Raw genomic sequence first — 16,272 nt, forward strand, 5'->3', positions numbered from 1 at the left:
TCCTGGGCGATGATGATGAAACTAAAATGGGACTGGAAAAGAATTTGATGTCATGGATGGGGCATCATCAAACATGGTTGGGTTTTAGACTTTCCAAAAGTTGATGCCAAAGTCAGTAACAAGACGAGAGGATGAGTTCCTAGGAAAGGTGACTCACTGGGCAGAGCACAGGAATCTTGAATGGGAGCCACGAAGCCCTGGATGGTTAGTGCCAGGGAGAGGATTCATGAATTTAAAAAAAAAAACACAAGACAAATCCTGCTCAGAAAAGCCGGGCCACCAGAAAGCACCAAGAAAGACTGAGTGACAGGGACTTCCCTGGTGTCCAGTGGCTGGGACTGCAGGCTCCAAGGCAAGGGGCCCAGGTGTGATCCCTGGTCAGGGAACTAGATCCCACATGCCACAACTAAGAGTCTGTATGCCACAGCAAAGACCCACGACAGCCAAATAAATAAATAAATGAGTGAATAAACAATAGGGGGGAAAAAAAAAAGACTGAGTAACAAATGGAGTATCTAAGATTCTAGTATAGATAGTGTTCCCAGAAAGTCAACTTCAGGAAAATGCTTATGGGGGACATAAATGAGACCTCTGGGGCCCAGTGGCCAAACAATTTTAACCTGGAACCAAACAGAGAAGGGAGCTTGCTGGTTCAGTAAGCATAAGCCCTGGGAGAGAGCAGTACATCAGCCCCTGGTAGACTGGACTGCTGGTTGGCTGCCCCGCATCCATTCCTTCCTTCATCCCTCCTAACAAAATTCTCAGTTTCTTTCTCTGGATTTTTTCTTCCCCTACACAGCCTTGGAGAAGGCTGACACCATCCCCAGGTCCTAGGGTGAGTCTTAGCTGTCTAAAAGCAATCCCATCCTCCTTTCCAGAGGTTGGAAAATTGTCCTTTGACCCACTGAGACCATGGACAGACTTCCTGGGGCTTCTGCTAAAGCTCTGCCCAATCTTCTAGAAGACATTCTGGACATTCCTCAAAGACTCTTCTGTGTGATGAAAGGCCCAGAGCTCCTGCCAGCCTGGGAATGAAGTCAGTCCACTCAGGGGTGAAGAGCTAAAGAAATACACAGGGAGCAAGGGCCTTGGAATGAGGTCACTCAGAAGTCATTTTGCCTAAGATTTCCTGTTTCACAAGTCCATCAAATCCTTATGGTTGAAGCCAGTTTGATTTCTCTGCTTATGTTATAGGTGATGGAACACCTTAGAAAAAAATAAAGAGGGACATCCCTGGTGGTCCAGTGGTTAAGACTCTGCACTTACGATGCAGGGTATACAGGTTCGATCCCTGACTGGGGAACAAAGATCCCACATGCCTCAGGCCATGGCCAAAAAAAAAAAAAAAAGATAAGAAGAAAGAGGAGGAGAAGGAGGAGGAAGAATTAGATATAAGACTTAGAAAAACTATTGTAATTTGCAATACATCAGTACTCCAGCCCAGGTCCAGCTGACTTTGGAGGTCTGTCTGCCCACTCTCATCTCACACTGCCTTTCCATTGATGAGCAGAGACACACACACTCTTCACTGCCTGCCTCAGTAGGGTGTGCCCTGGACCTCCACACCAGCTGGTAAATAGCTTTTGCTTGAGAGACAAAGGGCTGTACATAAGAGCAAGGGAAAGAGCAGTAATCCTGGAACTCAATCTTGAAAGAAAAAGCCAAGGCCCTGTGGACGCAGGAGAGGCACAAACTGCTGGCTTCCCTTCTGTTCTCTGGCTTCCCTGGTCATGTTTCACCACAGTGCAAATCCAAGCAGGAAGGGTAAAGAAACTGCTTGTAAGACGAATGTATAAGGAAGCTGTGGTACATATACACCATGGAATATTACTCAGCCATTAAAAAGAATTCATTTGAATCAGTTCTAATGAGATGGATGAAACTGGAGCCCATTATACAGAGTGAAGTAAGCCAGAAAGATAAAGAACATTACAGCATACTAACACATATATATGGAATTTAGAAAGATGGTAACGATAACCCTATATGCAAAACAGAAAAAAGAGACCACAGATGTACAGAACAGACTTTTGGACTCTGTTGGGAGAAGGCGAGGGTGGGATGTTTCTAGAGAACAGCATCGAAACATGTATATTATCTAGGGTGAAACAGATCACCAGCCCAGGTTGGATACATGAGACAAGTGCTCGGGCCTGGTGCACTGGGAAGACCCAGAGGAATCGGGTAGAGAGGGAGGTGGGAGGGGGGATCGGGATGGGGAATACATGTAAATCCATGGCTGATTCATGTCAATGTATGACAAAACCCACTGCAATGTTGTAAAGTAATTAGCCTCCAACTAATAAAAAAAAGTAAATGGGAAAAAAAAAAAAAAAAACTGCTTGTAACTCCTATTCTCAAGGCCTTAACAGAAACAAGTCAATAGAGAAAATAAAATGCTACCAGCGGAGTCAAACTGGTAGAGAAATTGACTGAGTACACTTTGGCAAAAGAGCAAGGAAAGTTACACCCTTAACTTCATTTGTTTTTATTTTCCTACCCCTTAAGTCAAGTGAAATAGGGCATATATTTACCCCCTATAAATAATGGAAATTCAGTATGAACATGCCTTTTTATGCACTATGTACCTTTTCCTTGGAAAATGGCTTATTAACTTCCTAGATAATTTGATTGACACAGAATACTTTGATAATCCAAAAGAACACTCTAAGATGGAGTTAATGGGCTTCCCTGATAGCTCAGTGGTAAAGAATCTGCCTGCCAAATGCAGCAGATGTGAGTTTAATCCCTGGTTTGGGAAGATCCCTTGGAGAAGGAAACAGCAACCCCTCCAGTATCCTTGTCTGGAAAATTCCATGGACAGAAGAGCCTGGCAGGCTACAGTCCATGGGGTCACAAAAGAGTCGGACGTGACTTAGTGACTCATCAACAAGATGGAGTTAGCATAAGTACATGGAACAACAGACTGGTTCCAAATAGGAAAAGGAGTACGTCAAGGCTGTATATTGTCACCCTGATTATTTAACTTATATGCAGAGTACATCACGAGAAACGCTGGGCTGGAGGAAGCACAAGCTGGAATCAAGATTGCTGGGAGAAATATCAATAACCTCAGATATGCAGATGACACCACCCTTATGGCAGAAAGTGAAGAAGAACTAAAGAGCCTCTTGATGAAAGTGAAAGAGGAGAGTGAAAAAGTTGGCTTAAAGCTCAACATTCAGAAAACCAAGATCATGGCATCTGGTCCCATCACTTCATGGGAAATAAATGGGGAGACAGTGGAAACAGTGTCAGACTTTATTTTTTGGGGCTCTAAAGTCACTGCATATGGTGACTGCAGCCATGAAATTAAAAGACGCTTACTCCTTGGAAGGAAAGTTATGACCAACCTAGATAGCATATGAAAAAGCAGAGACATTACTTTGCCAACAAAGGTCCATCTGGTCAAGGCTATGGTTTTTCCATTGGTCATGTATGGATGTGAGAGTTGGACTATGAGGAAAGCTGAGCACCGAAAAATTGATGCTTTTGAACTATGGTGTTGGAGAAGACTCTTGAGAGTCCCTGGGACTGCAAGGAGATCCAACCAGTCCCTCCTAAAGGAGATCAGTCCTGGGTGTTCATTGGAAGGACTGATGCTGAAGCCGAAACTCCAGTACTTTGGCCACCTCATGCGAAGAGTTGACTCATTGGAAAAGACCGTGATTTGGGGAGGGACTGGGGGCAGGAGGAGAAGGGGACAACAGAGGATGAGATGGCTGGATGGCATCACTGACTCTATGGGCATGAGTTTGAGTAAACTCCAGGAGTTGGTGATGGACAGGGAGGCCTGGCGTGCTGCGATTCATGGGGTCGCAAAGAGTCGGACACGACTGAGCGACTGAACTGAAGCATAAGTAATACAGCCACCTGACACAGTAATAGGCGGAAGAGGTAAGAACATCTATTCTAGAATAGATTCTCTCCCTGACCAGCTCTGAAGGGGACCTCCTACCCTCAGGGCAATGGAAGACAGATTCTGATTCTTCCAGGTCCTGATGGGGAGGTGGAGGCAAGGGAGGGCACTCCTGCCCCTCCCAGGAGGGAGCTCCTATCACTTCCCAGGAACAGGAGGTCTGCATGCCACCACATGGCCCAGGATTCTCCATCAAAGTCTGTAACAATTGGTAAGGAAAGTCACATGAGAAATAGGATCAGACACCACAATTCCCTCATCTGGAAATACCCAAAGCTGGTTATTCTCATCCATCTTTCTCCCCCTGGTCTTAGTTTCCCAAAAAGGGAATGATGAACCCATGGGCTCAGCAGCGAAAGCCTACAGTCCTAACTACTGGGTCACCAGGGAATTCTCCCTCCTTGATCCTCCTAATTTGCATTTGTGCTCAACAGTTATCTGATCTCACTGTGAAATTGTGATCACAAACCTCAGGTGGGTGCGATGCTGCCTGGCAATCATGCCATACATTCCCTATGCAATTCACTCTCTCACTCTTCCAATTAGTCCCTTTTCTCTCCTTAGGCCTCAAACATTTCCTGCCCTCTTCATTCTCAACCAATGGCTTTGCCTCTTACTTCAGTGGGAAAATAGATGTAAACAGAAGAGAATTCCATATCTTCCCAAGATCAAATTTACCAACTTTTCATATATAGCAGGTGGGTCTTAGGAAGCACTACTACGAACAAAGCTAGTGGAGGTGATGGAATTGCAGCTGAGCTATTTCAAATCCTAAAAGATGATGCTGTGAAAGTGCTGCACTCAATATGCCAGCAAATTTGGAAAACTCAGCAGTGACCACAGGACTGGAATCAGTCAGTTTTCATTCCAATCCCAAAGAAAGGCAATGCAAAGAATGTACAGATTACTGTACAATTGCACTCATTTCAAATGTCAGCAAGATTATGCTCAAAATCCTTCAAGCTAGGCCTTACATCAGCAGTATGTAAACTGAGAACATCCAGATGTTCAAGCGAGATTTAGGAAAGGCAGAGGAACCAGAGATCAAATTACCAACATACACTGGATCATAGAAAAAGCAAGGGAATTCCCCAAAACACCTACTTCTGTTTCATTGACTACGCTAAAGCCTTTGACTGTGTGGATCACAACAAACTGTGTAATATTCTTAATGAGATGGGAATACCAGACCACATTACCTGCCTCCTGAGAAACCTGTATGCAGGACAAGAAGCAAGAGAACTAGACATGGAATAACAGACTGGTTCAAAACTGGGAAAGGAGTATGTCAAGGCTGTATTGTCACCCTCTTTATGTAACTTATATGCAGAGTGCATCATGCAAAATGCTGGGCTGGATGAGTTGGAATCAAGATTGCTGGGGGAAATATCAACAACTTGACATATGCATATAATACCACTTTAATGGCAGAAAGTGAAGAGGATCTAAAAAGCCTCTTGATGAAGGTGAAAGAGGAGAGTGAAAAAACTGGCTTAAAACTCAACATTCAAAAAACAAAGATCAAAAAAAAAAAAAACAAAGATCATGGCATCTGGTCCTATCACTTCGTAGCAAATAGATGGGGAAAACGTGGAAACAGTGTCAGATTTCATTTTCTTGTACAGTTTCAAACTCAATGCAGATGGCGACTGTAGCTGCAAAATTAAAAGATGCTTGTTCTTTGGAAGAATAGCTATGACAAACCTAGACACTGTATTAAAAAGCAGAGACATCACTTTGTTGACAAAAGTCCGTATAGTCAAAGCTATGGTTTTTCCAGTAGTCATGTATGGATGTGAGAGTTGGACAGTGAAGAAAGCTGAGCACCGAAGAATTGATGCTTTCAAACTGTGGTGTTGGAGAAGACTCTTGAGAGTCCCTTGGACTGCAAGGAGATCACACCAGTAAATCCTAAAGGAAATCAACCCTGAATATTTATTGGAAGGACTGATGCTGAAGCTCTAATACTTTGGACACGTGATGCAAAGAGCTGACTCATTGGAAAAGACCCTGATGCTCGGAAAGATTGAGGGCAAGATGAGAAGGGGACGTCAGAGGATGAGATGGTTGGATGGCATCACTGACTCAATGGACTTGAGTTTGAGCAAACTCTGGGAGATAGTGAAGGACAGGGAGGCCTGGTGTGCTGCAGTTCATGGGGTCTCAAAGAGTCCGACACAACTTAGCGACTGAACAACAACATGTATTGCATGTGTGCTAAATTGCTTCAGTCGTGTCTGGCTCTTTGCAACCCTGTGGACTGTAGCCTGCCAGCCTCCTACATCCATGTGATTCTCCAGGCAAGAATACTGGGGTGGGTTGCAATTTCCTCCTCCAGAGGACCTCCCTGATCCATGTCTCTTACGTCTCCTTCATTGCAGGCAGATTCTTTACCACTCCATCAGGGAAGCCCCATATAACACGCTTGTCGCCGGTCGGAATGACTGCTATCAAAAAGTCTACAAACAATAAATGCTGGAGAGGGTGCAGAGAAAAGGGGACCCCCTTACACTGTCGGTGGAAATGCAAACTAGAACAGCCACTATGGAGAACAGTGTGGAGATTCCTTTAAAAACTGGAAATAGAACTACCATACGACCCAGCAATCTGGCTTCTGGGCATACACACTGAGGAAACCAGAATTGAAAGAGACACATGTACCTCAATGTTCATTGCAACACTGTTTACAATAGCCAGGACATGGAAGCAACCTACATGTCCACTGGCAGACGAATAGATAAGAAACTAAGATAAGAAAGTACATATACACAATGGAATAGTACTCAGCTATTAAAAATAATGCATTTGAGTCAGTTCCAATGAGGTGGATGAAACTGGAGCCTATTATACAGTGAAGTAAGTCAGAAAGAAAAATACCAATACAGTATATTAACACATATATATGGAATTCAGAAAGATGGTAACGATGATCCTATATGTGAGACAGCAAAAGAGACACAGATATAAAGAACAGACTTTTGGACTCTGTGGGAGAAGGCAAGGTGGGATGATTTGAGAGAATAGCACTGAAACATGTATATTACCATATGTGTAATAGATGACTTGTCCAAGTTCAATGTGTGAAACAGGGCACTCAAAGCCTGTGCACTGGGACAAACCTGTGGATGGGGTGGGGAGGGAGGTGGGAGGGGGTTCAGGACCCATGTACACCCATGGCTGATTCATGTGAATGTACGGCAAAAACCACCACAATACTGTAATTAACTTCTAATTAAAATTAATTAATTTTAAAAAAACAGGCTTGTGCTTATCTAGCCAAACCCTCCCCTTGTACACAGAATCTCAGCCCCTCTCATCTGCTCTTAATTATGCAAGAACCTCAAGGGGTTGGTGAGACTCCTGAAAATACATGCAAAATGTCCTGTGTATAAGCTTTTCTTTGGGCCTGAGAAAACAGCCATAGTTTTCGTAAAAATCTCAACTGAAACACTTAGCTCCACCATTCTAAAAGCTAGCAACTGCCAACATCTACTGAGCCTTTGGTATGTGCCTAGTATTAGCATGAATGGGTTAAATTAATGTTGCAATCTAATGTTGCAAATTAATCTCAATGCAATCTTCTGAGAAAAATATTACTGAGATACCTATATCACAGGTGAGCAAACTGATGTTCAGAGAGTTTAGATAACCTGTTCAAAGCTGTATAGTTCCAGTTGTAGGGCTGGAATTCTAGGCCAGACAGGCGCTAAAGCCCATCACACCAGGATAACTGGCCACCAAGGGATAAAGAATTTAGGATTATTTATTCCTGTTCCTCATCTTATCTTTGGAAAACATACAAATACACACAGACAAAGAAGATGCTATTTTACCATCAAAAGTATTCTAATAAAACACAAGGCTAGGGAGAGGTAAATGGCTTTATCTCTTAAGTAATTTAAATGATAATATTGCTTTCTACACTGTTCATCATTTTTAATGAACTATCATGAAATATTATGCAAATTAAAAGTTATCAGCCTTCTGTAAATAATAAAAATATCTCAAACATTTAATCAGTGATTTATAATTGCTAAAGTGATCAAAGAAGGTAATTTAGCCTGTTCCTTGAATTCTGTATATTTAGACAATAAAAAAAAAATTGTTCGGTTAACATTCTTAAATGACAAAATGTGAGTCACTACAATACATCCTTACTTGCTACATCTTGGCCAGTATTTATCCTCACTTTAAGTCTGCAGTTCAAGGACAGGAGCTCTTGAGATTCAACTGCCCTGCCTTGAAGCTTGTTTTTCCTGGTTCAATAAAGAAAACCAGACAGTCTTCTGAAAATAAGACTGCCAAGATGTGGCCACCTTCCCATTGCTTCACACTGCCTAGTCTTCATTTCTTGTTTTGTAGAAGTCATAAGCAACATATCCAACTATTTGGAACAGATAGAAACATTTTCTTGAGTTTCTACAATCTGTCACAATACACAGACCAAGTCTTTGAGAATTCTTTTCTTGCCTTGTAGTAGGTTCATTCCAAGTTATAAAATGATGAGAGAGGGATTTACCACAGGAAACCAATCAACTGCGAAACCTTGACTCTTAACCTGTGCCTCTTGCCAGACAGGTTTCTATATCCAGGAAATGGTTCAACAAGGATCCTTAGGTGCTCTTCAGTCTCTAGGCACCACTTACACCAATACATTTGGAACATGCCAAATCTACCCCCAAATTCTGCAAATCTCCCAAAAAGTTCCTTTACTGTCCACACTCCATCTATGGTGAGCTTTGCTATTCTGCTGATGCTCGATCTGTTGCTTCTCTGCCTGGTACACCCTTCCCTTCCTCTTCCTCCTCCTTGATTTGGCCAATTCTTCCTTCAAACATCACCTCAGAGATGCTTTCCTTGAGCACCCCTGCCCCAACTCTGGGAGAGCTCCCCTAGTGGTTCCTCTGTTTACCCTTGTGGTTCCCCTAGTCCCCTATTTACTCTTATCTTAGCAACAAACTGTTGTTATGGCCTATTGTCTGTCCCCTTGCTGGACTCTACCATCCCTGGAACAAAGAACTGTTTCTTCTTTGTGGAAACATTCATCTTTTATTGTAGTCCAGTGCCTGGATTAGAATAGATGCTAAGTGAAAATCACTTGTTGAAGGAATGAATGACTGTCCTCATTTATCACTATCCTCTGTTTAGGGCTACATGCCTATAGATGGTTGCAGGAAAATCGTATACAGAAGTGAGTAGGACAGGGACAGAGATAAATTAAAAGGAGAGAGAACAAAAGTCTTACCCACCCTCTAGATTCATGAGCAAAAACTGCGCTCCAAGGTAATTCCCTGGTGGTCCAGTGGTTAGAACTTGGTGCTTTCACTGCGAGGGCCCGGGCGTGATCCCTGCTCAGGAAAGATCCCAAAGGTGCACTGTGCAGCCAAAAGCACAAAACCAAAACACTGTCCTCCAGAAATAATCACTTCCCTCACCAGTCTTCACGATAGCCCTTTTCATTTCTCAGTTTATTTTTTGCCATATCTTTTCTACTGCCAACTCCTGATCATTCTTACAACTTGCCTTTCTCTCTATGTCCACTAATGACCACTTTCATCAGATTCAAATTGTCTCTTCACTTGGATGTTAAACAGCACAGAAATAATTTTACAAATAAATGTGGTATACAATACACAACACATACTCATTTGTGCCTTACAACACTATCATAAGATATGTTTGCTAGTGTGTAGCCAGAGGACACATCCCTTCATACCTGGCTCTGATGTCCAGTGGGGCTTACATTCATGGGCTCAACAGGATGGTAGCAAACAAGAGACCAGTTCTGAACTGGTTATCATCCCAGGGCTCAGCACAGAGAAAGCAGACAGAAACACCCATCTCCCTGTCTTCCCCTGAAAGAGATATATTTTCATTCTTTAAAAGCTGCAACCTGAGGTTCAACCTTCCAATCAGCCTGAAGTCACTTGTTGACTGAGATTCTCCCAATCAGGGCACTGACAGGCCTTGGAGCACCCTTAACTACTGGGAGCTGTTAAAAACAAAAGAGCCTGCTTGGCAATCACAAAGGTTTGAGAGAGAACCAAGAGCTCAGACCGGCTTGAACAGTAAGATTCATTTCCTACCTAATACCACTACTTCAAAACTGGGAGAAGTGGTTGTTTTATCTAATGATAGAAACCAGCACAGAGAATCAAGAAAAATGAAGAAACAAAGGAATATATTACAAACGAGAGAATAAGACAAAACATCAACAACAACAAAAAAAAGTTAATGAAGATTTAGTTGATGGAGCTTAAGATAAAGATCACAAAGATTGCTGAGATCAGGAAAGTAATGCATGAATAAAATAAGAATTTCAAAAAAGAGAAAATATTTAAAAGTACCAAACAGACACATAGAATTAAAGATTACAATAACTGAACTGTAAACTTCAATAGGGAGGTTCAATAGCAGACAAGCTGAAATGAGAAAAGGATCAGTAAACTTTTAAGACAGGGCAATGGAATTCACCCAATTAGAGGAGCAAAAAGAAAAAGCATGAAGATAGCTTAAAGGACTTACGGGACAATACCAAGCAAACAAATAATTGCACTAGTGATCCAAGAAGGAGCCAAAGAAAGGGGCAGAAAACTTACTGAAACAATTAATGGCTGGAAACTTCCCTAATCTGAGGAGAGATCTAAAATAAAAACAACAACTTTACACCCCAAGCAACCAGAAAAAGAAAAACAAACTAAGCCTAAAGTTAGTAGAAGGAAATAACAAAAGCCAGAGCAGAAATCAATAAAATAGAGATTAAAAAATAGTATAAAAGATCAAAGAAACGAAGAGCTTTTTTTTTTTAAAGATAACATAGACAAATCTTAATCTGGCCTTACCAAGACAAAAGAAAGAAAATGCATATAAATAAAAAGAGAAGTAAAAAAAAGAAACATTACAACCAGTACCACAGTAATACAAAGGATCATAAGAACCACTATGAGAAATTACATACCAAAAAATTAGGCACCTTAGAAGGAATGGATAAATTTCTGGAAATATACAAACTACAAAGACTGAACCATGAAGAAACAGAAAATCTGAACAGACTGACTACTATTAAGGAGATTCAATCAGTCATCAAAAACCTGCAGACAAAAGCCTAGTACAGATGGCTTCACAGGTGAATTCTATCAAACATTCAAAGAAGAATTAATACTTATTCATCTTAAACTATTTCCAAAAATTGCAAAAGGAAGGAAACTTGTGAAGTCATTCTACAAGGCCAGCATTACCCTGATGCCAAATCCAAAGATCACAAAAAAAGAAAATTACTGGCCAATATCACTGATGAACACAGATGTAAAAATCCTTAACAAAATATCAGCAACCTGAATTCAATGATACATTGAAGGGATTGAGAAATGTCATATTTCCTGCCATATCCATAAGCAAGGATGTCACAGCCATCACTGATTCTGGCCATCCAAATGTAAATGCCCCAGAGGGCACCCAATAAAGAGAGTAATACCTGCTAACCATAGCCATCAGGCTGCAGCCACTCCCTATGGAGCGTGGAGGGGATACGGCAGGACACTGGGGCCATATAGCTGAGATATATATGAAAGGAATGATTTCAGAGAGCCCAGACTCTTGTACCTTCCCATACATAGAAAGCACTAAATTCCTTAACTTGTGATATCTGGTTTTCCTTAATTAACAATAACCTTTTGAGGTTCAGACTATCTGCTCTTTGTGACAAACTTATATATAACCTGACTTCTTCCCCTGCCTCCTTGGAGCAGTTCTCTCAGGGTTACTTGACATGCTGTCTCCTGGGCCTGAATTCCTAGAATTTCCCACCAAATAAAACTCTCAGCTTTTAGGTTGTGACTTTTTAAAGTCAACAGTTTCATATACCACGGTGAAGAAGGATTTACCTCAGGGATGAAAGGATGGTTCAATATTCTCATATAAATCAATGTGATATACCACATTAACAAACTGAAGAACAAAAACTATATAATCATCTCAATAGACACAGGAAAAGCATGTGACAAAATTCAACATCCATGGATGGTTAAAAACCTCTCAATAAAGTAAATATAAATGAAATGTACTTCAACATAATAAAGGCCACATATGACAAGTCCACAGCTAACAATATACTCGATAGCGAAAAGCTAAAACCTTTACCTCTGTAAGATCAGAAATAAGATAAGATGCCCACTCCCACCACTTTTATCCAACACAGTATTGGAAGTCCTAGCCATATAAATTTGTCAATAAAAAGAAATAAAGGACATCAGAATCAGAAAGGAAAAAAGGAAAACTGTCTCCATTTGCAGATGGCATGATATTATGTATGGAAAACTCAAAATACTCCATTAGAAAGCTGTGAAAATAAGCAAATTTGGTAAAGCTGCCAGATACAAAATCAACACACAAAAATTAGTTGTGTGTCACCAACAAGGATCTACTGTTTAGCACATGGCAGTCTGCTCAACGTTATGTGGCAGCCTGGCTGGGAGGAGAGTTTGCGGGAGAACAAATCCCTGTATCATGTACATGTATGGCTGAATCCCTTCACTGTTCACTTGAAACTATCACAACATTCTTTGTTAGTTGGCTATACCCAATGCAAAATTAAAAGTTTTAAAAAATCAGCTGTGTGTCAATACACCAATAATGAACTATCAGAGAGATTAAGAAAACAATCCCATTTACAACTGCATCAAAAAGAACAGAGTATCTACAAATAAATTTAACCAAGGAGATAAAAGACTATACACTGAAAAGTATAGACATTGATTAAAAGAACTGAAGAAGAAACAAATAAATTGTAAGATATTCCATGCTCATGGCTTGGAATAATTAGTATTATTTAAATATCCATATTATCAAAGAAATTTATAGAATCAATGCAATTTCTATCAAAATTCCAATGGCATTTTTCCACAGAAATAAAACAATCCTACAATTCATATAAAATCACAAAAGACCTCAAATAGCCAAAGTAATCTTGAGAAAGAATGACAAAACTTCAAAAATCACATTTCCTGACTTTAAAATATATTACAAAGCTATAATAATCAACACAGTATGATACTGGCATAAAAACAGACACATAGATTAATGGAATAGAACAGAAAGCAAGAAATCAACCCATACACACATGGTAAATTAATTTATAACAAAAGTCTCAAGAATGTAGTAGGAAAAGGGCTTTCTCTTCAATAAACTGTTATGGAGGAACTGGAGAGCCACATGCTACTAGACCACTATGCATAAAAATTAACTCAAAATGAATTAAACTTGTACATAAGACCTGAAACCATAAAACTCTTGCAAGGAAACAGGCTTTAAGTTCCTTGACATCAGTCCTGGCAATGATTTTTTGGATTTGACACTAAAAGTAAAGGCAACAAAAGCAAAAATAAACAATAAGACCACATCAAACAACAAAGTCACACAGTAAAAGAAATCATCAACAAAATGAAAAGGTAAGCTACCAAGTGGGAGAAAATATTTCCAAATTATGTATCAGATAAGAGGCTGATATTCAAAATGTATAAAGAACTCATATAATTCAATAGCAAAAAGACAAATAATCCAATTTTTAAAATGGGAAGATGATCTAAATAGACATTTCTCAAAAGAAAGCATACACATGGCCAACAGGTACATGAAAAGATGCTCAATATCACTAATCATTCATGAAATGCAAATCAAGACCACAAAGAGAAATCACCTCACATCTGTCAGAATGCCCATCATCAAAAAGTCTACAGACAATAAATGCTGGAGACGGTGTAGAGAAAAGGAAACCCTCTTGCACTATTGCTGGGGATGTAAATTAATACAACCACTATAGAGAACAGTATGGAAGTTTCTTAAAAAACTAAAAACAGAACTACCATATGATCCATATCCCACCCCATTACCATATCCCATTACTAGCCATATAACTAGGGAAAATTATAATTCAAAAGACACATGCACCCCAATGTCTATTGCAGCAATATTTACAATAGCCAGGATATAGAAACAACCTAAATGTCCATCAACAAAGGAATGAATAAAGAAGTTGTGGTAAAAAAAAAAAAAAGAAGTTGTGGTACATGTGGAATATTAAATACATAATGGAATATTACTCAGCCATAAAAAGGAATGAAACTGGATCATTTGTAGAGACGTGGATGGACCTACAGAATGTCATACAGGGTGAAGTTAGAAAAACAGATATGGTATATTGATGCATGTGTGTGGAATCTAGAAAAAATGGTATAAATCTTATTTGCAAAGCAGGAATAGAGATATAGGTGTAGAGAAAAAAAATGTATGGACACCAAAAGGGAAAAGGGGGTGGTGGTGGGAGGAATTGCGAGCCTGGGATTGACATATATACACTAATGTGTATAAAATAGGTAACTAATGAGAACCTACCGTAGAGAACAGATAACTCCATTCACACTCTGTGGTGACCTATTTGGGAACTAAATCCAAAAAAGAGGGGTGTGTATATATGGACAGCTGATTCACTCTGCTGTACAGTAGGAATTAACATTGTAAAGCAACTGTACTCCAATCGAAGGTATTTTCACAAAAGAAAAACTAACTTAAAAAGGTATCTTTACCCTCACCTTCACTGCAGCATTATTCACAACAGGGCTAAGTGTTCATCCATGGATAAATGGATAAAGTGTGTATGTATACACGAAATGGAATATTACTCAGCCATAAAAAATGAGGAAATCTTGCTATTTTTGACAACATGGATGGACCCTGAGGGCATTATGTTAAGAGAAGTCAGTCAGACAAAGCAAATACCATGTATCTCATGCATATGTGAAACTTTAAAAAATAAAAAATAGAACTCATAGATACAGAGAACAGATTTGTGGTTGAGGGGGTAGAGGGGTGCAAAATGGGTGGAGGGAAAAAGGCACAGACTTCCAGTCAGAAAACATGTAACTCCAGAGATTTAATGACCAGCCTGGTGATTACAGTTAATAGTACTGTATCACATATTTTAAAGTTGCTGCAAGTTTTCATCACAAGAAACAAAAAAATTTGTAACCATGTGTGGTAATGCAGGTTAAGTGGACTTACTGTGGTGATCTTTTGCAATACTACACATGCCAAATCATTACTTTGTACACCTGAAAGAATAGAATGTTATGTCAGTAATGTCTCAATATGAACAAACAAATATAACTAACTTCTATTTTACCTCCTCTGCATTTTGAACACAATCTTGAAATAACTGGGCAACGAGCAGATTTAAAGCTTCAGGTTTTTTCTCTCCGGTCCTTCCTATAGCCTCGGTGGGGCTGGCAACTCCTGCATAAGTTCTGGAAAAACCATGGCGGAGACGACGGCAGCAGCTTCCGGCCTCACAGAGCCTGCCCAGCTGGGCTGATTTCAGGCTCAGCTGACTCTCCGCCCTTGCCCCGCCCCCAACGAGCCTGAGATTTGTTGGAATTTTCCACCCGAAGGCCACTGAAGCAAGTCATCCGGCCACTCATCAGGCCCGTCTGTGCTGACTGGCAGGCTCCATGGCCAAACAACTGTCGGGAAATTCCAAAGTCAAAACCAAACCAAAAACCAGTAGGAGGCAAAGCCACATTTCCAGATTTTCCAACCACAGATCCTGGGCAGTGGCATCCTTTTGGCCATTGCCCAAGCACACTAAAATAAGTTTAAAAAAAAAATTTTTTTTAAACAATAATACTTTATTAAGTCCCTACAATGTCTAGGGACTGGTTTATGAACTGTGCTACGAACCTGAACCAGCAGTGAACAAATGAGACAAAGTCTTGGCCTCCTGGATTTTACATTCTAGCAGTGAGACAGAGGGGGGAAATCAGCAAACAAGTAGTTGTAATATGATTTCCTTTAAGAAAACTAAAGAGGGCAATGGTATAGAGCAAGATGAGGGTCAGGAAAGACCTCTTTGAGAAGGTGATATTGAGCAGAGATCTGAATGGGGTGAGGCTATGATTGTACCCAGCTGAGGGAACAGCAGCAGTTGCAAATGCTTTGAGCCATAGATATCCTCGGCAGGCTTGAGGAGCAACAAGGAAGTCAAAGGTGGTAGTCAAAGCGGGTGCAGCGGGGAGGGTGGTAGACAATGGGGTTGGAGAGGTAGCCGGAGAAGACCTGCAACCCCTCACCTCTGAAACACCTGGGGAGCTTTAAAATCTCACAGAGGGACTTCCCTGGTGGTCTAAATGGCTAACACTGCAGGCTCCCAATGCAGAGTGGTGTGATCCCTGATCCAGGAACTAGATCCCTCATGCCAAAATTAAAAAAAAAAAAAAAAAAGATACCACATGTCACAACGAAAAAGATCCCACAAACTGCAATGAAGATTGAAAATCCTGCATGCCACAACTAAGACTTGGCAC

At 40.6% G+C, this 16,272-nt stretch overlaps 1 protein-coding gene and 1 non-coding gene across 4 annotated transcripts in view; one reads left to right on the forward strand and one right to left on the reverse strand.

Moving 5' to 3' along the window:
• LOC122422599 overlaps positions 1–15,250 on the reverse strand; it is a 374,287-nt gene extending 359,037 nt beyond the window's left edge. For all 3 annotated transcript variants that reach the window (XR_006263906.1, XM_043439035.1, XM_043439034.1), the window contains exon 1: positions 15,096–15,250. Coding sequence is in view for 2 of the 3 variants with exons in the window: in XM_043439035.1 (XP_043294970.1) it covers positions 15,096–15,106 (11 nt within the window). In the remaining variant the exon portion in view is untranslated. The remainder of the gene's footprint in view (positions 1–15,095) is intronic.
• TRNAV-UAC lies at positions 1,231–1,303 on the forward strand. Its single transcript has one exon. It is a non-coding gene; the product is annotated as a tRNA-Val (tRNA).
• Positions 15,251–16,272: the final 1,022 nt, after the last annotated feature.

Source organism: Cervus canadensis, chromosome 20 (genome assembly GCF_019320065.1).
Source record: "Cervus canadensis isolate Bull #8, Minnesota chromosome 20, ASM1932006v1, whole genome shotgun sequence".
In the NCBI taxonomy this organism is placed as follows: Eukaryota; Metazoa; Chordata; class Mammalia; order Artiodactyla; family Cervidae; genus Cervus; species Cervus canadensis.